The 23,152-nt window shown below is 40.7% G+C and overlaps 1 protein-coding gene across 3 annotated transcripts in view; it reads left to right on the forward strand.

Annotated features, from left to right (window-relative positions):
- CDCA2 (cell division cycle associated 2) overlaps positions 1–23,152 on the forward strand; it is a 56,125-nt gene that overhangs the window by 16,006 nt on the left and 16,967 nt on the right. For 2 of the 3 annotated variants that reach the window (XM_043985764.1, XM_043985766.1), the window contains exons 5-9: positions 10,761–10,905; positions 12,650–12,861; positions 13,868–13,958; positions 18,394–18,620; positions 20,967–21,051. In XM_043985764.1, coding sequence (XP_043841699.1) covers positions 10,761–10,905; positions 12,650–12,861; positions 13,868–13,958; positions 18,394–18,620; positions 20,967–21,051 — 760 coding nt within the window. The remainder of the gene's footprint in view (positions 1–10,760; positions 10,906–12,649; positions 12,862–13,867; positions 13,959–18,393; positions 18,621–20,966; positions 21,052–23,152) is intronic. The other variant, XM_043985767.1, reaches the window with a different exon arrangement.

A 23,152-nucleotide genomic window follows, 5' to 3' on the forward strand; every position in this document is an offset into this window, starting at 1 on the left:
TGACCCTGGGCAAGTCACTTAACCTCTAAGTTGTAGAACAGGGGAGTTGCACATAGCAATGAAATCCCAGATCCAGTCCTAGCCCCATCCCCTAACATCATCACAGCCCCGGTTACTATTGAAGCTTTGAACCTCTAACCTTGTGCCCTTGAACTTTAGAGATGAAAACATGGGGATACAGGACTGGGAAAAATCACAGGAAAGGGGTGGTGTTCATCTCCTCTCCCCTTGTCCTTTTTTTTTAGTGAGGCAATTGGGGTTAAGTGACTTGCCCAGGGTCACACAGCTAGTAAGTGTTAAGTGTCTAAGGCCGGATTTGAACTCAGGTACTCCTGACTCCAGGGCCGGTGCTCTATCTACTGTGCCACCTAGCTGCCCTTCCCTTGTCCTTCTAAAGGAGGAGATTTACAGGCTGATGTTCAGTTTTTCTTAGCCTCATTCCATGTTGTTAACTGGTTCCACATGGAATCAGTGGTAGCATCCTTGTCAGGTCATTTGTAATAGTTTTATCAATGCCTGCCACTGATGGTACTAGAGGCTGCTTTTAAGAGATTTCAGACCAAATGCGTTCTAAAAATAGCTCTTCTACTCATTGCAAAGAACATTTTTGTTCTTCATTTAAGTACTTTAACAAAACTTATAGTTTGCTCTGAGGGAGGGAAGTAGATGCCTTAGTCATTTTGCTAGAATCCTGAAACTTTTTAGAAATGGAATAACTATAGAACAGGATCACTGAAAATGACACCAAGCCGGAGGGAGGGAGCAATCTCCAGTACACATCTGTACATGAACTAGGTAGGGGTTTGGGTGTTTGTTTTACCAACCACTTCATGCCTTCCCAGTTTGACCTAAGTCATCCTGACTTGTTGGCACACGGATGCTTACAAGGAGAAATAATTAGATGATACTGATAGGACCATTACCAAGCACATACTTTGCCAAGATAATCACCTGGTTGATGCCCTAAGCCAGGGCCAGACTAGCTTAGTGGGAAAAGAACTGGTCCTCAGTTCAGATCCTCCTTCTGACTCTTCATCTCCCTGGGGCTCCATTTCCTCATATGTAAAATGAGAGGATTGGAATAGATGGCAACGAAGGCCCCTTCTAGCCCTCAGTCTGTGACAGTATTACTGCAAGCATTGATCTCCATGGGAACGGAGCTGCCAGGAGCTGTCCGGCCGGCGAAGCCAGCAAGGCTGACTGACTACCCAGAGAAGAATGCCCCAGCTGGCAGTGCAGGTTCCCAAACTGAGCCCATCGACCTGGCCATGTAATGGTTGGGGCGACCTGGGTGCCAGTCCAGTCCATGCTGCTCATGTGCCATCTCTAGCTGCAAACAGGGCCCTGAGGCAAAGCGGACATTTTTCTCACCTTCCTCTCCTCTTTCCCCTCTACATCTGCCCTCTCTGGACTGGCATCCTCATTCATTCTGCCAACTTTACACAGCTGCCTTTCTCCTTGAAGTCCCTTGTTTCACAGTGTACCACAGCCTAGCATTGAAATTCCTTGATAGCTGGTAATCTGATTGAAGGAAGGTTTGAGGCCTTAAATTAATTTAAAATCCTTAACAGGATATTTACATCATAAATAAGGAGCTTTTTATTTTTTTAAACAAAACTATATCATTCCTGGTGTTCTGGGAGAGTGCAAAGAGCCCTCTGGTCAGGGTGGTTTGTTCCAGTTCTTGGGCCCTTTCCTTTTGGTCTGCTTCCTGTTTCCCATCCTTTTTTGGACAACTGGGGTGAGAAACAGTTATCCTTAAAACATACAGATAATAAGAACTCAGCTTCTGGCACGTTGCATAGAGCCTCTGTAAATGATTTCTTGTTATAGGGCTGAACTTGAGTGATCAGCTCATCAATGTGTTGTTACCTTGACATACTTTAAGTCTCAAAAAAGTAGGAGAATACACAAAATAAGGTGTGGAGAGATTTTAAAAATTTTATTAAAATTTTTCTATTAATTTGAAACAAATACAAACTAAGGGAAAAGAAGAATAGTTCTGCATACACAGCAGATCATAAAGAAGGATTCAGTATAAGACAATAAATTTCCATTTATGTAAGACCATATTATACATACTTCTATTCATCAGTTCCTTCTCTGGAGGTAATAACCATTTTCCTTCAAAAGTCCAAGTCTTTCCATGTTTTTCTAAAGTCAACCAGTTCATTATTTCTTATATCACAGTAGTATTCCATCACAATCATTTACTGCAGCTTGTTTAGCCATTCCCCAATTGAAGTGTATCTTTTACTTCAGCCAATCTTTTTATAAATTTGACCAAGTTCTTTATATATTTGGGAAATTAGACCTTTATCTGAGAGATTGTCTATGAAAAATTTCCCCCAATTTTCTGCTTTCCTTCTTTTTTTTTTTTTTTAACTTATTTTTTGTTTTGTTTTGTTTTTTTACATTATGAGATATTTTATTTTTTCCGTTACATGTAAAGATAGTTCTCAACTTTTGTTTATACATGCTTTACAATTTCAGATTTTTCTCCCTCCCTCCCCTCCCTCCCCCCTCCCCTAGACAGCAGGTAATCTGATATAGGTTATATCTATATATATCTATACATATACATATAGATATATATACACACACATATATATACACATAATAACATTAATCCTATTTCTGCATTAATCCTGTTACAAGAGAAAGAATCAGAGCAGTGATGCAAAACCTCAAAATAGAAAAAAAAAACAACAGCACCCAAAACAAAAGAAATAATATGGTTCAATCAGCATCTATACTCCACAGTTCTTTCTTTCTTTTTTTTTCTTGGATTTGGAGATCCTCTTCTATCATGAGTTCCCTGGAACTCTTCTGTACCATTGCATTGGTGAGAAGAATATAGTCCATCACAGTAGGTCAACACTCAATGTTGATGATACTGTGTACAATGTTCTTCTGGTTCTGCTCATCTCACTCATCATCAGCTCACGTAAGACCCTCCAGGTTTCTCTGAACTCTTCCTGCTCATCATTTCTTACAGCACAATAGTATTCCATTGTATTCATATACCACAACTTGTCCAGCCATTCCCCAATTGATGGGCACCCCCTCAACTTCCAATTCCTTGCTACCACGTAAAGAGCAGCTATAAATATTTTTGTACATGTGGGTCCCTTTCCCCCTTCCATGATTTCTTTGGGCAAAAGACCTAAAAGTGGGATTGCTGGGTCAAAGGGTATGCACAGCTTTATCGCCCTTTGGGCATAATTCCAAATTGCTCTCCAGAATGGTTGGATCAGCTCACAGCTCCACCAACAATGCATTAGTGTTCCAATTTTCCCACAGCCTCTCCAACATTTATTATCTTCCTTTTTTGTCATTTTAGCCAATCTGATAGGTGTCAGGTGGTACCTCAGAGTTGTTTTAATTTGCATCTCTCTAATCATTAGAGATTTAGAGCATTTTTTCATATGGGAATAGATAGCTTTGGTTTCTTCATCAGAAAACTGCCTGTTCATATCCTTTGACCATTTCTCAATTGGGGAATGACTTGGATTCTTATAAATTTGATTTAATTCCCTATATATTTTAGAGATGAGGCCTTTATCAGAAGCACTGGCCTCAAAAATTGTTTCCCAGCTTTCTGCCTCCCTTCTAATTTTGGATGCATTGCTTCTGTTTGTACAAAAATTTTTTAATTTAATATAATCAAAATCATCCACTTTGCATTTTATAATATACTCTATCTCATGTTTGGTCAAAAACTGTTCTCCTTTCCAAAGATCTGATAGGTACACTATTCCTTTCTCTCCTAATTTACCTATGGTATCACCTCTTATGTCTAAATCATGTATCCATTTTGACCTTATTTTAGTATAAGGTGTAAGATGTTGGTCTAAGCCTAATTTCTGCCATACTATCTTCCAGTTTTCCCAGCAGTTTTTGTCAAATACTGAGTTCCTATCCCAGAAGCTGGAGTCTTTGGGTTTATCAAACACTACATTACTAGTGTCATTTACTACTGCATTTCCTGAGCCTAGCCTATTCCATTGATCTACCACTCTATTTTTTAGCCAGTACCAGATAGTTTTGATGACTGCCGCTTTATAGTAAAGCTCCAGGTTTGGTACCGCTAACCCACCTTCCTGTGAATTTTTTTTCATTATTTCCCTGGAGATTCTTGATTTTTTGTTTTTCCAGATGAATTTTGTTATTATTTTTTCTAGCTGTATAAAATAATTTTTAGGTAGCCTGATTGGTATGGCACTGAATAAGTAAATTAATTTAGGCAGTATTTTCATTTTTACTATATTAGCTCTGCCTATCCATGAGCAATTGATATCTTTCCAATTATTTAGATCTGATTTGATTTGTGTGAAGAGTGTTTGGTAGTTGTGTTCATAGAGTTCCTGGGTTTGTCTTGGCAAGTAGACTCCCAAGTATTTTATATTACCTACCGTTACTTTAAATGGAATTTCTCTTTCTATCTCTTGCTGCTGGACTTTGTTGGTCATGTATAGAAATGCTGATGATTTATGTGGATTTATTTTATATCCTGCTACTTTGCTAAAGTTGTTAATTGTTTCAAGTAATTTTTGACTTGATTCTCGAGGATTCCTTAAGTATACCATCATATCATCTGCAAAGAGTGATAGTTTTGTTTCCTCCTTGCCTATTCTAATTCCTTTAATTCCTTTCTCTTCTCTGATTGCTAAAGCTAACATTTCTAGGACAATATTAAATAATAGGGGTGATAATGGACATCCCTGTTTCACCCCTGATCTTATTGGGAAGGCCTCTAATTTATCTCCATTCCATATAATACTTGCTGATGGCTTTAGGTAGATACTGTTTATTATTCTAAGGAAAGCTCCCCCTATTCCTAAACTCTCTAGTGTTTTTATTAGGAATGGGTGCTGTACTTTGTCAAAAGCTTTCTCTGCATCTATTGAGATACTCATATGATTTTGGTTGGTTTTCTTATTGATGTGGTTGATTATGTTAATAGTTTTCCTAATGTTGAACCAGCCCTGCATTCCTGGTATAAATCCCACCTGGTCATAGTGTATTATCCTGGTGATCACTTGCTGTAATCTCCTTGCTAATATCTTATTTAAGATTTTAGCATCACTATTCATTAGGGAGATTGGTCTATAATTTTCTTTCTCTGTTTTTGCTTTGCCTGGTTTTGGTATCACCACCATATTTGTGTCATAAAACGAATTTGGTAGAACTCCTTCTTCACCTATTTTTCCAAATAATTTGTATAATATTGGAATTAATTGTTCTTTAAATGTTTGGTAAAATTCACCCGTAAACCCATCTGGCCCTGGGGATTTTTTCTTAGGGAGTTCATTAATAGCTTGTTCAATTTCTTTTTCTAATATGGGTTTATTTAAGGATTTTATTTCCTCTTCAGTTAACCTGGGCAGTTTGTATTTTTGTAAATATTCATCCATTTCATTTAGATTGTCAAATTTATTGGCATACAGTTGGGCAAAATATTTCCTAATTATTGCTTTAATTTCCACTTCATTGGTGGTAACATCACCCTTTTCATTTTTGATACTGGTAATTTGGTTTTCTTCTTTCTTTTTTTTAATCAAATTAACCAGTATTTTATCTATTTTATTGGTTTTTTCATAAAACCAGCTCTTAGTTTTATTGATTAGTTCTATAGTTTTTTTGCTTTCAATCTTATTGATTTCTCCTTTAATTTTCAGGATCTCTAATTTAGTGTCTAATTGGGGATTTCTAATTTGTTCTTTTTCTAGCTTTTTAAGTTGCATGCCCAATTCATTAATCTCCTCTTTCTCTTTTTTATTCATGTAAGCATTTAGAGCTATAAATTTTCCCCTAAGCACTGCTTTGGCTGCATCCCATAGATTTTGGTATGTTGTCTCATTATTGTCATTCTCTTGGATAAAGTTATTGATTGTTTCTATGATTTCTTGTTTGGCCCATTCATTCTTTAGAATGAAATTATTTAGTTTCCAATTGATTTTCATTCTACTTTTCCCTGGCTCTTTCTTACATGTAATTTTTATTGCATCATGATCTGAGAAGGATGCATTTACTATTTCTGCCTTTCTACATTTGACTATGATGTTTTTGTGCCCTAATACATGGTCAATTTTTGAAAATGTGCCATGTACTGCTGAGAAAAAGGTATATTCCTTTCTATCCCCATTCAATTTTCTCCAGACATCTATCATGTCTAACTTTTCTAGTAATCTATTCACCTCTTTCACTTCTTTCTTATTTATTTTTTGGCTAGATTTATCTAATTCTGAGAGGGGGAGATTCAGATCCCCCACTAGTATAGTATTACTATCTAATTCCTCTTGTAACTCATTTAACTTCTCCTCTAAGAACTTGGATGCTATACCACTTGGCGCATACATATTCAATATTGATATTACTTCATTATCTATAGTACCTTTAAGTAAGATGTAATTTCCTTCCTTATCTCTTTTAATGAGATCTATTTTTGCCTGCACTTTGTCTGAGATAAGGATTGCTACCCCTGCCTTTTTTACTTTAGCTGAGGCATAATATATTCTGCTCCAGCCTTTTACCTTTACTCTGTGTGTATCTCTCTGCTTCAAATGTGTTTCTTGTAAACAGCATATTGTAGGGTTCTGGTTTTTAATCCACTCTGCAATTCGCTTCCGTTTTATAGCAGAGTTCATCCCATTCACATTCACAGTTATTATTACTGACTGTCTATTCCCCTCCATTCTATTTACCCCCTTTGTACTTTTCCCCCCTTCTTTCACCCTATTCCTCCTCACCGACGTTTTACTTCTTACCCCTGCCTCCCCCAATCTGCCCTCCCTTTTTATCACCCCCCTCTCTTTTCTTTACCCTTTTCTCCCTTGCTTTTGTCCTCCCTTCTCAGTCCCCCCCTTTCCCTTCCCCTTTTGTTTCCCTAAAGAGTGAGTTAAGTTTCTTTATCCCAATGAACGTATATGTTATTCCCTCTTTGAGTCAAATCTAATGAGAATAGGGTTGAAACCATGTTCCCCCCTCCTTTCTTTCCCTCTATTATAATAGGTTTTTTTCCACCTCTTCATATGATATAATTCATCCCATTCCACCTCCCCTTTCCTCTCCTCCCCATAGACTCCCTTTTTATCTCCTTAATTCTTTTGTATCATCACATCAAAGACAATTTATATTTATACCCTCTATATAAAGTCCTTCTCTCTGCCCAAATACATTTACAGTTCTTAAGAGTTATGAGTATTATCTTCCTGTGTAGGGATATAAACAGTTTAACCTAATAGGGTAACTTTTTTTTCCCCCTCTGTTTACCTTTTTAAACTTCTCTTGAGTCTTGTATGTTGAGATCAAATTTTCTATTCAGTTCTGGTCTTTTCACCAGGAAAGATTGAAAGTCCCCAATGTCATTAAATGTCCATCTTTTCCCCTGAAAGAAAATGCACATTTTTGCTGGGTAATAGATTCTCGGCTGCAATCCAAGCTCCTTTGCCTTCCGGAATATCATATTCCAAGCCTTGCGGTCCTTTAATGTTGAAGCTGCCAGGTCCTGAGCAATCCTGACTGTGGCTCCATGATATTTAAATTGCTTCTTTCTGGCTGCTTGGAGTATTTTCTCCTTCACCTGATAATTCTGGAATTTGGCTACAATATTCCTTGGAGTTTTCCTTTTGGGGTCTCTTTCAGGAGGTGATCGATGGATTCTTTCAATGATGATTTTATCCTCTGATTCTATGATATCAGGGCAGTTCTCCTTAATAATTTCCTGGAATATGGTATCTAGATTCTTTTTCTGGTCATGGCTTTCAGGCAGTCCAATGATTCTCAAATTGTCTCTCCTCGATCTGTTTTCCAGATCAGTTGTCTTTCCAATGAGGTATTTCACATTTTCTTCTATTTTTTCATTTTTTTTATTCTGCTTGACCGATTCTTGGTGTCTCATGGATTCCTTTTCTTCCAACTGTCCCACTTTAATTTTTAAGGCATTGTTTTCTTCAGTGAGATTATGCACCTTTTTTTCCATTTGGCTAAGTGAATTTTTTAAGGTATTGTTTTCTTCAGTGAGATTATGTACCTTTTTTTCCGTTTGGCTAAGTGAATTTTTTAAGGTATTGTTTTCTTCAGTGAGATTATGCAGCTTTTTTTCCATTTGGCCAAATGAATTTTTTAAGGCTTTGTTTTCTTCAGCTTCCTTTTCTAAGCTGCTGATTCTTTTTTCATAGTTTTTTTGTGTTGCTTTCATTTCTCTCCCCATTTTTTCTTCTACCTCTTGCAATTGATTTTTAAAATCCTTTTTGAGCTCTTCCAGGAAGGCTTTTTGTTCTTGCGACCAATTCACCTTCCCTTGTGAGGCTTCAGATGTAGACAATTTGAGGCTATTGTCCTCATCTGAGTTTGTGTTGGCTTCTTCCCTATTGATACAGAACCTCTCAATGGAGAGGGCTCTTTTTTGCTTCTTACTCATTATTGCAGCTTATTTATTTATTCTTTAAGTTGAGGTCTGCTCTGGGGGCACCAGGGTCCCTGTTTTGGGCTTCTTGTGCAGGTGTATAGGTGCTGTGTGACCGGGCTTTTACTCTGAGGCCTTTATGGTGTGTGGAGATCCCCTGTCCTGCACTTCCTGTCTGATTGTGCTCGGCCAGCCAGGCGTCAGACCCCGGCGTCTGATCCCGCCGTTCGTGGCCCTCTCGGCCGGTGCAGGTAAGTTTTTCCACTGTCCTTCTTGGCCACCAGATTTTTGAACCAGGTTCCGGGAGCCTCAGTTGTTCGGCTGTGACCCGCAGCTCCTACTGACTTGCCCCGACCCCCTCGGCGCTGGGTTGCTGCCCTGCGCTGGGCCTCCCTTTTGCCCGAGTCAGACCGACCTTTTCCTGAAGTCTTCTAAATTATCTCTGGTTGGAGGACTGTGTCTCTCTGTCTCTTTGCAGGTTCTGTAGTTTCAGAATCCGTCCAGAGGCTTGATTTAATGTTCGTTTTGAGGGAACAGAAGGAGAGCTCAGGCAGCTTGCTGCTTCCTCTCCGCCATCTTGGCTCCGCCCTCCTTCTGCTTTCCTTCTAATCTAGGCTACATTGGTTTTATTTGTACAAGAACTTTTAAAATTTAATATGATTGAAATTATCTATACCTCATAATGTTCTCTGTCTCTTGTTTCTTCATCTATTCTCCTATCCATGAGTCTGATGGGTAATATGTTCCGTGTTGTTCTAATCTTCTTGTGATATCTTCCTTTAAATCTAGGTTATATATCCATTTTGACTTTATCTTACTACATGAGTTCAGATATTGGTCTGTGCCCAATCTCTGCCAGATTGCTTTCCAGTTTTCCCAACAATAGTTACCAAATAATGTTATCCCCAAAACATAAATCTTTACATTTGTCAAACACAAGGTTACTATAAGTCTTAACTACTGTGTAGTGTATGTCTACTTTGTTCCACTGATCGACCTTTTCTGCTCCTTAGCCTGTGCTAGATAGTTTTGATATTTACTGCCTTATAATATAGTTATAGTTTAAGGTCTGATATGGATGAATCGCCTTCCTTTTCATTTTCTTTCATTAATTTCTTGAAATTCTTGACCTTTGTTGTTCCAAATGACTTTTTTGTTATTGTTTTTTCTAACTCAGTAAAATATTTTTTTTAATAATTTAATTGGGATGGCATTGAATAAATAGGTAAATTGTTTTATTTGTATTGGCTTTGCCTTATCCATGAATAATTATTATTTCTCCAGTGATTTAACTCTGACTTTTTTTTTCATAAAGAGCGTTTCGTAATTATGTTCATGGAGTTCCTAGGTCTGTTTTGGCAGGTTTACTCTCAAGTATTTTATACTGTCTGTAGTTATTTTAAATGCTCTGTAAAAAAATATTGAATAATATTGGTGATACATCGTGTAGTTTCTCTTGTTTATCTCTTTTAATTAAATCTTTTGTAGCTTTAACTTTGAGGTCTTGATTGCTACCCGATTTTTTTTTTTTACATCAGCTGAATCTAGAGATTTTTTTTGTACTGTGTTGATTGAATTATACCCCGACCAAGGTGAAATTTTGGGTTGTTTAAAATACTCTTTTTTTCTTTTAATTCATTAATTTATTATTTTTATTTTTCAACAGTTGTTTAGAAAAGATTTTCAATTTCAAATTTTTCTCCCTCCCCACCCTACCCCCTCTCCTAGACAGCAGATAATCTGATTTAGGTCATATATATATATATGTGTATATATATATGTATATATATATATAAGATAGTTTCATATAATAATTCTCTTGTTTTGCCATGTATATGAAAATTTAAATCTCTGCATTTTTATCTGAGTCTCTTTACCTCACAATATATACACATACACACACACACATATATAACATTAAACATATTTCTGCATTAGTCATGTTATATGAGAAGAATCAGAGCAAAAAGGAAAAACCTCAAAAAAGAAAAACAAAAGAAATAGTATGGTTCACTCAGTATCCATTAACATACTCTGGTTTAATATGGTAGTATGTTACTAAAAACTTCTATGTTCATCTCTGTAAGTTTCCTTTTAGGTCATATGGAGGGAGAGCTTTGAGTCTGGGAAAGAAGGTTGCATTTAGGATATTTTCAAACAAATGCATTTTACAGGAAGGAAAGCACTCATTTACTTGTTCAACAACCTCATATTAAGAGTTTCCTGAATTTAATATGATCATTTATAATCAGATATATCTAAGTGGTTAATGCTTAAATGGTGTAGTTTTAGGCTTGAAATATGGCATATACATTTTGGATTGACCGAGTCTTTTCTTCATATGCTCCAGCAGGCCAGCCCTTTTCGAAATAGAAATGGTGATTCGTTAAGAGAGCGAATTTCTGCCTTCCAATCTGCTTTTCACCCAGTAAAGGAAAACGAAGGAAAGTCTGGACATTCAGGGCCACAGGGAGAATTTCAGGCAGCAAACTGCAGTAAGTAAACAAAGTCAAATTTGCCCAGGATTTTTATTCAAAATAAATTCTAAACTCTGGTACCTGGTATAAAAGTGTGTTTGACGAATACTTTCTGAGTACTTGGAGTTGCCCATCAGCTTCCTGCTCTGAAGCTTTCCTGTTTGTCTATTAAGCTCAAGAAATATTTATTGAAACCCGAACTACTTGCCATTGTATTTATAATCCCATATCATCCCTCACCTCAGCTTTTAAACTCTGCTAATAAACCAGTGGTCATCTTTAATTGTGGAATCACAGAAGCTGTGGAAAAGGACACTTCACTTGACAGTATTGGGCCTGTTGTCATGGTGATAGAACCTTAGTGGGTTGGATTTCAGCAGTTGCTTGGAACCATCTTCAAATACATAGCATTATGACTGATACTCTTTAACAAAAGTCAATAAAAATTGAGGCCTTTTCCTTCAGAGCATACATTCTGAGACAAACATTACCCATTCATATCTGTGACTTTTTTTTTATTTATTAGCTTTTACCTACTTCTCAATTGTGTGGTTCTTCAGTGCTTTTGACCTACTAGGTCATTTATTTCATTATAGAAGATTTGCTGATGACAGAATTCCTTTAGGATAAGAATAATTGAATTATAGTAGAGCCTATCAGGGTAAATTAAATGCGGCAAAACAACAAAAAAAAAACACCCAGCAACTTGTAAAAGCCTGCTGTTTTGGATGGTGCTAGATGTCTATTACCTAATAGAATTTATTGTGAGGTAAAGAGACTCAGATAAAAATGCAGAGATTTAAATTTTCATATACATGGCAAAACAAGAGAATTATTATATGAAACTATCTTATATCCAGCTTGCTTTTTTTTTTTAAATATAAATTTAACCGGTAACTTTCAAAGGGGTCTTTGTCTCTAATACTTTCTGGACCGTCATATTTTATGTGCATTTTTTAAAAAATGCTTCCATGACCCTCTTTTAGGCAACTCTGTCTTTTTCCTCTCTCTCCCTGCCACAAATCCCCTTCTGCCCAATGCCCTTGTAACAAATAAGTAGTCAAGAAAACTGAGGCTGTTTTGACAGGAAATCAGGGGTGGCTTTGTTGAAAATTCATTTGATTGGGGCTGTAAAAGATGTGTTGGAATTGAAAATGTAGAGCAGGAGAAGAAAACAGGTCTGGCTGCTAGCGGGAGTGATGATGCTGAGGCCCGTTACAGGGAACATCCTGTGGAAGAAACCATTCAGGCTGAGTCCTGGTGGTCTGTTTTGAGGTAAGGCTGCACAAGAAAGGATGGTTCCACTTGGAGGTCAGAGGCCGGTGAAGAAAACACTGAGGTTTTCTGAATTGTGGAGTCGCCTCCTCAGATGAATCTGCCAAAGCGTCCCTCAGTAAAAGGCAGAAGCAGTATTAGAATCTTTTTTTTTTTTCGGCGGGGGGGGGGGGGGGGGGGGGGGGGGCTTTGAATTAAGATTCCATTGTATATGGGAAGAGAGGGAATGTAAAATATTGGCCAGTTATGAAGTGTATAGTCTTGAATTACCTGACTTCATTAAATTTGCCTTTTATCCATTTTAGTGGTTTTTCCTTTTTTCTTTACAATATTTCAAAATGATTTAACTTCTAAGAGAGTTTTGTAGTGATTTTGTTAACTTTATAAAATATTCAGAATTATACATAGAATATTTTAAAGATTTCAAGGGTATATTGTTTAAATAATTTTAAAGCTATTTTTTTTTAAACCCCCATTTGGAATTCAGCTAAGAACAAAAGTCCAAAACGTTGTGATCAGCCCAAGCTGTGTGGAGAGTTACCATCCAAGCGTAGGCGAATATCTTACCAGAGAGACTTAAAAGAAAATATAGCTGATGGTGAAAAAAAATTGACTGACATCCAGATATGTCATATTGCTACTTTTCCTGACACAAAGAGAACTTATAGCTGTGAAACTTCTACGACAGATCACTCTAAGGTAATAATTCCCTAAAAAAAGAAAACATCAGGGCTTGGTGGTTGTCGATTTGGGTAATGCATGATTCTCTCCTTAGCTTACAAAGGTAGTTGTATGTGGTGGGTTGGGTATGGCTGCCGAGTGGGTGCCCTTAAATTTTCATGTGGTTCCTTTGTTTTTGTTACATGAAATGGCCTTCCTGAAAGGCCTTGAATGAAATAAGGCTTTTCATGTTTTTAAAGTATTGCATCTAGTGAAAGTAAGCATTGATGCCTTTTGAAGAAGAAGGTCTTGTAAAGGCTAAAATTCTAGCTAGTCTGTCTAAAATATCTAATGAGTGGTCACCAATAAATTATAAGCTTTAACAAGAGTTAGACTTTTAAGCATTTATTAAGGAGAATAAGAATTTGGTAAAGAGAAAGAGAAAGGCCTAGATTCATCTATCTATCAAAGGGAGAGTGCATTCCTAGCTCCACTCTCCGCCAGAGTCCACACGAAAGAGGAGTCAGAGTGCCAAGCTCCTCCTCCTTCCTCCCACACGCAAACGTCACTTCCTGACGCCAAAGAAAAGACTCATGGTCTTGCCTTCAGAGACCTTCACCTCATGGTGGAGCTTTTTTACAGAAAGTCTCCAGCAGGTGGCATCATTCCAATCGTTACAGTATGTATGAGTTTAGGAAGTCATTTCTCACAGTGAAGTTATGTTCTGCTCCATAAAACCGCTCCTTATGTGGATCTGACTGTTGAGCCAAAAGCTAGCTCTGAGGGGTTCCCAAAGACCCAGCTTTGTAGAAGTCGGGTGACCAGGTGGGCATTGATCTTCTCCATTTGAGCCAGAAAGCTGAGAAGATGCCCTTTGTCTGTGTAGAGTAAAACAGCCCAGGCCTTTCTGGGCCTGTGCCCAGCTACCAGCACTCTAAGATCCTACTCAAAACATGGTATTTTGACCAGGTTGGGTAAGAAATCGGCACCTGCTTCCTGGGTCTTTTCCAGTAAGTTGACCGTAATCAACACTTTTCCCCCCTAGGAATCTTCTTTTGATCTGTCCATTGTTGCACAGTCTGGATGCTTAGTCTTAGAGGATACTCCACTAAACAGTCTCTCAGGAGCTACAAGGGGTAATTATTTCTTTTTTTGTTGTGGTAGCCTCGTGTTCTATTTACAATGCATTTATATAGCACTTTCAGAGTGGCAAAATGCTTTTCATGTTATCTCACTGGATTCTCATGACACCTCTGGGAGGTAAGCGCCGTTATCATCCCCAATTCCCACGAAACTAAGCCATACTCAGTGAAGTGACTTGCCCAGGGTCTCACGGCTAGTCAGCCTCTGAGGCTAGATTTAAACACAGATCTTCTGCACTTTGCCATCATTTTAGAATTCCTATTCTGGGAGGATATTTCCTACTTTGTTCTCTAATTCTGCTTTCAACCAATGCTAAGAAGATATTTCCAAGTCCTATTGAATCTGTCACATGTGTAAGACCCCATCAGTATGTTAATGAGCATAATCTATCTGGTAGAGAGAAGATAACATGGTTTGAATAGTAAGGATTTGACTAAAGGTTCCATAACAAGACATAAATCTCTTAAACCCCATGGATAATCTATTGGGCCCTCACTGTTTTGCTCCCTGTCTTATGGTCCAACTACCTGTTCAGACTTTGTCCTCTGCTTGGCTTCAAAAGCGGCATAGCCCAACTCGTTTCCCCCAGCCCTGCATCCCAACCTCTGTTTTCACAGAGATTGAGGCCTGCTGAGTTACCTCATTTCCCATCTTAAACTCCCAGCATCATCACCCATTCCCTCTTTCCTTTATCTTATTCCTTTAAACTCCTGGCAAATCCTGTAGGAGAACTGGCATATCTCATCCTCCTGTTACTTTGTCCAACCTTCATACTCTGTGTTGTCTTCTTTGTCTGTGTACAAACATGTTCAGGTGTCCTCAGACCTAAAAACCTCTGACCCCGACTTGAATAAGTGCCAAACTTCTTAGTCTGTTTGTGTACCTTGTATGCCTTCATTTCTCTGTTTTTTCCGGGACCTTTTGCTGTCTGCATTCTTTTTCTGCTCTTTTTAACTCTGTTGATTATCCTAGATACAATCGACTTAACTGCCTTTGCCTGCAAGACAGCCTATTCTTGTGGTTCTCAAACCAGAATAAATCTTGAGTGTTTGTAAAGCGAGTCTGCAATGACAAACTGCCGCTACCATGCAAAGTAACAGTGAGTAGCAGTTACGTTTTTTAGATTTGTTAAGGAATTAACTTCCTAACCGTTCAGTTTGTCCAGAAGCTCATTATCTTCCTGGATTGGTAGCTAATTACCAATCGCTGTATGTGTACAGGTAGAGACTACTCTCTGGCTGCTTGTTAGGGATGTTGCAGAGAAGCCGCTCATTGGGGTTTGCCAATTAGGGGAGTCAGATCCTGAAAGCCCATTGATGGGAGATTCCCTGACCCTTGTTCTCCAACCTCTCTGTGTGCTCTGGGGGCACTTGACTGCAGAACACTCAGGTTCCCTGAGCATCCACCTTAGCCAACATCTTTCCTCTTAGTCATCGTTTCTTTAATTGTCATTTTTATGCAGATGACACCCAAATAGGTACTTTTATCTCTGCCTCATATCCAGTTACCCTAGAAGACATCGGTGTCGTCACTTTGAATTAGATGTTTCCCAAACCAAGTTCATTATCTTTACCCCCAAACAATTTCCCTAACAGTGACATCTTTATTTAGCTGATTGGGTGCTCGCTCTTGATTTTTCCCTTTTCTTTCCCTTTCATAGTTTCCTTCATATATCTTCCTGTCTTATTCCCATAGCCAATATCTCAGTCTAGGACTTTATTACACTTCATGTCAACTATTGACGTTTCCTAACCAGTTATGCAATCTCTACCCTTCTCCCCATATATTATTAGAGACATTCTTCATTGCTGCAGTAGATGAGTTTTGCTTGTGCACAGATCCGAGCATATTATTTTGCTCAAAATCAAAATTCTGCTGTTCTGAATTATGTAGCCTACTGAATAAAATTCAGACGACCTGACTAAATTCAAGGTCCTACACCAGTTAGAGGCCACCTCTTTCCTGCCTTATTGCACAGGACTCAGCTCCACATATTCTGCACGACAACCGTATTAGATCACTTGCTCTCTCCTATTCAGGTTCTTTGGGACCTTTTCTCGACGTATTTCTTAGGCCCAGAATACCAGGTATTCTCCACTTACTCATCTCCTACCTTTTCCTCATCCTCATTCAAGCACTGCCCCCCCTCTAGTTGGTGGTGCTTCTCCTCTGCCCATTGTGAGATTGATTCCTTTAGAGCTGAGGATGCTTTGCCTTTCTTTACATTCCTGTCATTGTTTGGTAGAGGGGTAGCTAGTGCTTGATTTTCCTCCACGTTGGCTCTTGTCATTCAGTCACATCCAATTCTAGGGGTTTTTCTTGGAAAAGATACTGGAGTGGTTTGTCATTTCCTTCTCCACTGGATTAAGGCAAACAAAGGCTGAGTGACTTGCCCAGGGTCACACACAACTAGTAAGTGTCTGAGGCCAAATTTGAACTCAGGTCTTCCTGACTCCAGGCCCAGCTCTCTATCTTCTTAGCCACCTCGCTGCCTCCTTGCTTTTTTAAGTCCTATATTTTGTTGTTGTAGTTATGGATTGATTTCTTGTATTCTCCTAAGTAGATTGTGAGCTCCAAGAGGGCAGGAATCCAGTTTGATTTAGTTAATTGTTGGATCACTCCCAGCGCTGAGGAGACAGAGAGCACTGATGTCTAACGGTTTAAGCTGAAGGGAGTCAGTTTCTACAGTAGAGGGCACTTGTGTGGACCACGTCCCATAGTACTCCAAGTGCAAGAATGTCCCCATAACTCCTAGAGGAGTCGAGCATTTGGGGTTTTTTGGTTTTGGTGGAGGGGGAAGCACTCCCACATGGCATCTATTATCCTAAGTGGTTGAATAGACTGAAAACCTTTAATAGGCTCAAGAAGGATTTACAGAAACATGTGGAGAAATACATTCGTTACTGGCCATTAATGAAAAGCTCTGAAGCTCTTTATCATTTCTATCAGCCTTTGAGGCTGGGTTCAGGCTTTCCTGTCATGCTTTCCCACCAGACAGCCATTGGTAACAATTAAAGGAGTGCTGGATGGAGTCATTGATCTTTTTAATGCTTTGTTCACAACTTTCCGAGTCTATCAGGGATATAGTTTTCTTTGATCTTGAGGTGCCATTGCTTTATCCCACACTGTTAGGGGAAAGGAATGTGACTTGACAGACTTGTGAAGAGAACATTATTGCTTTGTGTCTGGACTGCAAACAGTGCAGCCTCATCTGCTCTCCTCTGCATCAACCCTCACGGCACTGAAGGGAGAAGGGAGGTGTGCCAGGGTGGGCCTCATGTTGGAGGTGGGGAGTCGCCTCAGGTGATGCCATAATGGGCTTAGAGAAGTCATCAAGCTCAACACCCTTATTCTTCAGGTGAAAAAAGAGAGAGAATGGAAATGGCCCAGACAGCAGAGTTACATATCCATCATCCCCCAGGTTAATGCCACTGTTGGTGAGACCCAGGCCCCAAGACCAGATCAGTGCTTTCCACTGATTCCCCTTGCAGGGGCATGAATTCATAGGAGTTTGTTATGTAAAAGTTCACCTAGAAGCTGGAAAAGATAGAAACCATCATTTTCCTCTTCATTGCTGTTGCTTATCTTTAATCTCTGCAGGGATTCAAAGTTTCAAAATTTTGTCCTTTTTTTTTTTTTTTTTGAGCCTTTGTCTCCTCCCTCTCTGGCACAAGGCCAGAAGTGCAGCAGGAGCAACACCCCCCAGGCCCATTCCCATCGTTGGTCAGCAGCTTTGACCCACAGTTTCTGACCTTGGCTGGTCTATGTCCCCTTAGGCCGCTTGGTGGTCCTCCATTCCCTGGGGCTCGACCCATTGGTGCCCACCTCACCAGCTTTAAGCCACTGCAGATCCAAATGCCTGAGTTGTTCAAGCATCCCAGCAGCCTCAGCTTCCCCCTCAGCAGACTGTCAGTGTGTGCCACCGCTGGGTTTAGTTTTTTATTTGTTAATTCTTCACACCAGGGTCCATAGCAATCATCAAAAGCATCAATTTTCTATGTTTAACGTGAACAAACTAGCCCTACTCTATATGGTTTCCTAGTCCCTCTAGGTCAAAGTGTCTGGATCCAGAGCCCTGCTAGGGTCTGTGACAGGCAGGTCAGCACCAGGGCCGCTGGGGGCTGACTAGGCCTATTCCAGGCCCAGCAGTTACACTGAAGTGTTAAGTGGTGAGCAGCCGCATCATTTTGCTGTCTTACAGTATACCTTAGAAGAGAAAAGGCTTAAAACTAAAAGCCTGCTCTTTTCCCCAATGTGCTTCCAAGACAAGAAGGTGTAAAGTGAAATATTTCACTTCAAGGTTAGGGAAAAACATCCTCTCAAAAGCTTGCTTTCTTTGTAAGCAAATCTTGTTTTTTTGTTTGTTTTTTATTTAGATGGGCCTGCCCTGCACCTAAAGTGTTAATCTTTTGTGTGTTCCTTTTGAAGGAAAGGAAGTCACTGGATGTGCAGAGGAAGAAATAGCAAGTAATGCTGCATCAAGCCATTGTGGAAGGAGAGGCAACTTTGAGAAAGAACTGAGCACAGAAACATTCAGTGAAACCATGCCACCAATTGCACCTGTGTACAAGGGGGACCTTTCATCTTGTGAGTCCTCCTTCCTTCGCTCTGTGCTGAAGAAAACCCCTGTGAAGCTGCTTCTGGAAAGCTTACAGGTACCGTCCTTGCAAGCAGAGATTTGGGTGGCTAAAAGAGAATCCGTCAAATGGTGATTGAAAGACAAAACTCCAGAACCTTTAGCAGTGTGGAAGATGGTTAAGTTTTCAATTGATTTGTAGTCTTTGAAGGAAATGTCTACTTCCCATGTCATTATAGACTCAGTGAGGGGGCTTTTTTCTTGGTTATTTGGGGGTTGGTTCTATGAATGTCATCAGTACAGGAAGCCCCTGGTGAGGAAGCCTCTCTTCTAACATAGATCAGGAATCTCTGCCATTTCTAGTCTTCTGAAGTGGCCTGGGCCACTGGACATCTTTCCTCAGTTCACTCAGAAGCAGGACTTGAGCTGACTGAGCTTGATGCTAAGTCCTGTATCCTTGCCCAAGGATGACTGTTATAACCACGAAAATGGTTTTATTCAATTGTTAGTGAGAAGTCATTACATTTAGAGTAGCAGAGGATCTGAGATATTACCTAGTCCCACCTCCTCATTTAGTGTCAAGAGGTTGCTACTGTCTGGCACCATATAAACAATGAGTGGCAAAACTGATGAGCTGATCACTCCGTTCTATGGACTTTTGTTGTACTTTTAAAATATACCCTCCTTCCCACAAACCTTCCAGTACTTCACCAGCCCTCCAGCAGAATCATTAGCCTTGTGTTAAGCACTTCTGTGTACTAGGTTACCCTGTGGGAGCAGGGGAATAGTTGACATTTAGACAGTTGATGGTTACCCAGGATCACACAGACACTTGTCTTGGGAAGGACTCTAATACATCTTGCTGGGTCCACATTCTTTTCACTAAGCCATGCTGCTCTCTTGTGGAAGAAAGGATAAAATTTTTACCAAGCTAAACAGTTTTTAAGTATGTGTCTATTTATTTGTAAGCATTTATTAATTAAAAAGAAGTGCATTTGAGTATTTAATGTATGTTTCACAATGTAGCTGTTTGATGGGGGAGGGATTTCTATGTAGGTATTAGTATATTAGAGCTGGTGCTGAATAAAACACTTGTTGAGCAGAATGTGCATTTGGAGGGGTGCCTGGTTAGCACCAGCTGGTTTGGGTTCAGGGAGTTGTTGGGGAGATGCATTAAGGGAAGTTGGGTCCTTGAATGGGCGCTCACTCACTTCTGTGGAGCTTCCTTAGGAAATTTAGAGTTCAAAGTAGAAGAGAAGCTGTTGGTTGGAGAGTTGTGCGTCGAAGAGAGCTCCGTAGCTTTCCCTTTGGCTCTTTTCCTTCCTCCCCGGTGAGATCCATGCGGTGCTGGCTCCTGGGCTTCCCAGGGTCCTCATCTTCTGGGTCTGTACAATCCTGTTCCTCTGTCAAGTGTCCGGCTTCCTCCCTATTTGGGAGGCAGAGACTGAGAGTCAGGGTGGGGAGCACGAATAGCCTGTCTTCTTTCTCCAGTAATGGGATACAGACAAAAGGTACAACCAGCAGGAAGAGATTTCTATAAGGAAATGAGTGTGATGGAAAGGACAGTGGAGTGGCATTTGGAGAGTTCCAATCATGTTGCCTGTCTTCTGGGTCCTGTAAAAAAGAAGGGGCTTTTCCAATACCCCTGACAGCTAGAAGTTAGGTGATCATAGAATCCTAGGTCTCCCTTGTCTGCTTAATTACAAACTTAGGACCTTAATGCAGTTTCAAAGCTTGCTCACCTGCAAGGCTTAGCAGTAGCATACTTCTTAATGAGTCTCTTAGCTGAATGTCAGGGATCTTTTTCCTAGATACAAGAGGAGAGGAAGCCTGCCAGGCTGGTCCTGGGGATGACATTTGGGGCCAGGAGCACTTTAGGAAATGTCCTTTTAGGCCAAGACTGTCCACCACATCCTGATACCTTTCCTTCAGGCCCTTCCCAGGGCCTGTCATGAATCTGGAGATCTTTCAAAGCCTGATAGTCCTTATGAGAGGAGAAAAGGAATAACATGATGATAATGGAAGGTTCAGGATAATGGGAATGAAGGAAGATGGGGATTAGAGAAGTGTCCCTGGGGAGGAGATACTCAATCTGTTCTGATAGACTGATAATGCCCCCTTTTAAGATGAGTGGAGAAGGGTAGACAGTAGTTCTCATTTTTCTTCTGCTCTGTCATATATAAAGCACTTTCCTCAAAATAAGGCTTTGAATAAGGTGGTGTAAGTTTTGACAGTAAGCGATTGACCCCATGTCCCATCTAGTAAGAGGCACAGTCTGACTTCCACTGTGTGTTCCCTGGTCTCTACTGACACTGAAGTTTAGCACTTTTTAAACATTGATGATATTCTTGGTGTAGACAGTTTTGAAACTGCTGTCCTAAGTGACATCAGGGATCTAAAATGTCATTGGGTTTTGTTTTCTTAGGAACATTGTGACACCACTGGTTTTGAGGGAAAGCAACCATTCTCCTTCTCAGATCTTTCAAAGGGTTGTGAAGAGCTGAAAAACGGTAAGGAAATCTGTGTTCTTTTCTGAATCCAAGAGTTGTTCCTTTTGCTACCAATAATTGTTTGGTTGGTGCAATTTTCATCCATCTACCTGGACCTTTGTCCTTCCGCTGAGTGGTATTTCTGTCATCGGGATCGCTTACAAACCAACAAGCATTTAAAGGCCAGCTCTGTCCCAGGGATAGGATACAGAGGACAAAGAGTTCACAGTGTAATGGGAGAGACAACGTACATGCCAACAAATATGTGTAGACAGGATGAATTGTGGGTAACCGACTGAGGGAGGATCTAGAAAAGCTGGTGCAGAAGGTGCATGAAGCCAGGAGGCGAAGCCCAAGATGACTCCAAGCATGGAGGATGGGCAGTGGTGATGCCTGGAGTCGGGCGAGTGTTTGTCTGATGGCAAGAACAGCAGCAAGAGGCTGATGGTGCTGGTTTGCTGAGTACGGAGATGGGGGAGGGAAATACAATCAGACTGGAAAGGTAAGATGTGACCATGCTAAGGAGGACATCAAATGCCCCAGCAGAGAACCTTGTGTTTGATCCTTGAAGTAATAAGGAGGTACTGGAATTTAATGATCGGGGGTGGGAGGGGTGTGTCCTGGTCTGACCTGTGCTTTGGGAAAATTGTTTGACACCTCAGCTGAGGATGGACTGGGGTGGGGGGAGTCTGGAGGCAGGGAACCACCCAGCTGGCTATCTGAGTAGTCCAAAGGGAGGGCCACGGGCTGATGAGAGTCTACACCAAGGTGGGGGCAGGGGCAGGAGAGAGGGGAACATGTTACAAAGGTAGAAGTGATTAGATAATGGGGAATGAGATTGGAGTTGAAGATCACTCACAGATCGGGAGCCTGAGTGATGGTACCCCCAGGGGTAATAAGGAAGTTAGGAAGAAGGGAAGGGTTTGGGAGGAAAGAGAAATGAGTTCAGTTTGGGATATAATGAACTTAACGATGTCCAGGAGGCATTTGGGGATCAAGAGAGTAACAGGTCCATATGGGCTGGACATGTGAGAATCTTCTGCATGGAAATGATTATCCATGGAAGCTGATGAGACCACTGAGTAAAATAGTATAGAGGGAGAAGAGAGGCCCCAGACAGAGCCTCTAGGCAGGGAACAGCCAGGAATTGTGGGTGTGAGCTGGTGAAGATCCAGCAAAGGAGACTTGAGGAGGCAACGGATCAGACAGGTAGGAAGAGAACTGGGAGAGAGAAGTGTCCTGAAAACCTAGAGAGAAGAGTACAGGCTCGAGGAAAGGCCGTTAGGGTTTGCAATTAGGATCTCATTAATAACTTGAACAAAAACATTTTCAGTTGAATGATGAATTTGTGAGCCAGACTACAGAGAGTTAAATGAGTGAGAGAGAAAGGAATTGGAGGCATCACGTTGTAGACAGCCTTCTCAAAGGGTTTGGGCACCAAAGTGGGGTGCCTATGAGACAATAACCAGCAGGGGTTGTCAGATCAAATGGCATGGGCAGTAGGGAAGCAGCCAAAAGACAGGAGGAGATTGGGGAGGGGGCATCTTCTGGAGACAGCAGCATGGAGGGGGATCACATGTGCACGTGAAAGTGTTTGCCGAGGCGGGGAGAAGGGTCTTCTCAGGAGACGGGGCTGAGGGAGCAGATGTGGCAGATGGTGATGGGAGGAAGAGGGGAGAAGGGGGAGCTCAGAGTGCCCTGCCTCTAGTGAGATAGGAGGCAAGGTTCCCGGCTGGGAGTCTGGGGGAGGGAGGACCATGGGAGGTTGGAGGATGATGAAAAGGTTTGGAAGAGCAGCTCTGAAGGGTGGCGCAGCGAATGGGCTTAGATGCCTTAGGAAGGGCCCAGTAAGCAGATGCACGTGAGGAGTGGAGGCAGCAGGTGGCAGGAGCGGTCCAAGGCTAGGGTTGTGCAGAGCAAAGCCTTGGGTAGGGCTGAAGGACAGGAGCAGTGACACTGGGGTGGTTCACCAAGGGTCAGGATGTGCAAAGGGAAGAATGAAGGAGTCAAGGATCAGAGGTCACCTGATGAAGACTAAGAACGAGGTTTGGTGATAATAGGTCTTGGTCTGATCAATTCATGAATGTGGATCTAAAACACCTGGGGAGGGCAGGATCAAGGA

Source organism: Dromiciops gliroides, chromosome 2 (assembly GCF_019393635.1).
Source record: "Dromiciops gliroides isolate mDroGli1 chromosome 2, mDroGli1.pri, whole genome shotgun sequence".
In the NCBI taxonomy this organism is placed as follows: domain Eukaryota; kingdom Metazoa; phylum Chordata; class Mammalia; order Microbiotheria; family Microbiotheriidae; genus Dromiciops; species Dromiciops gliroides.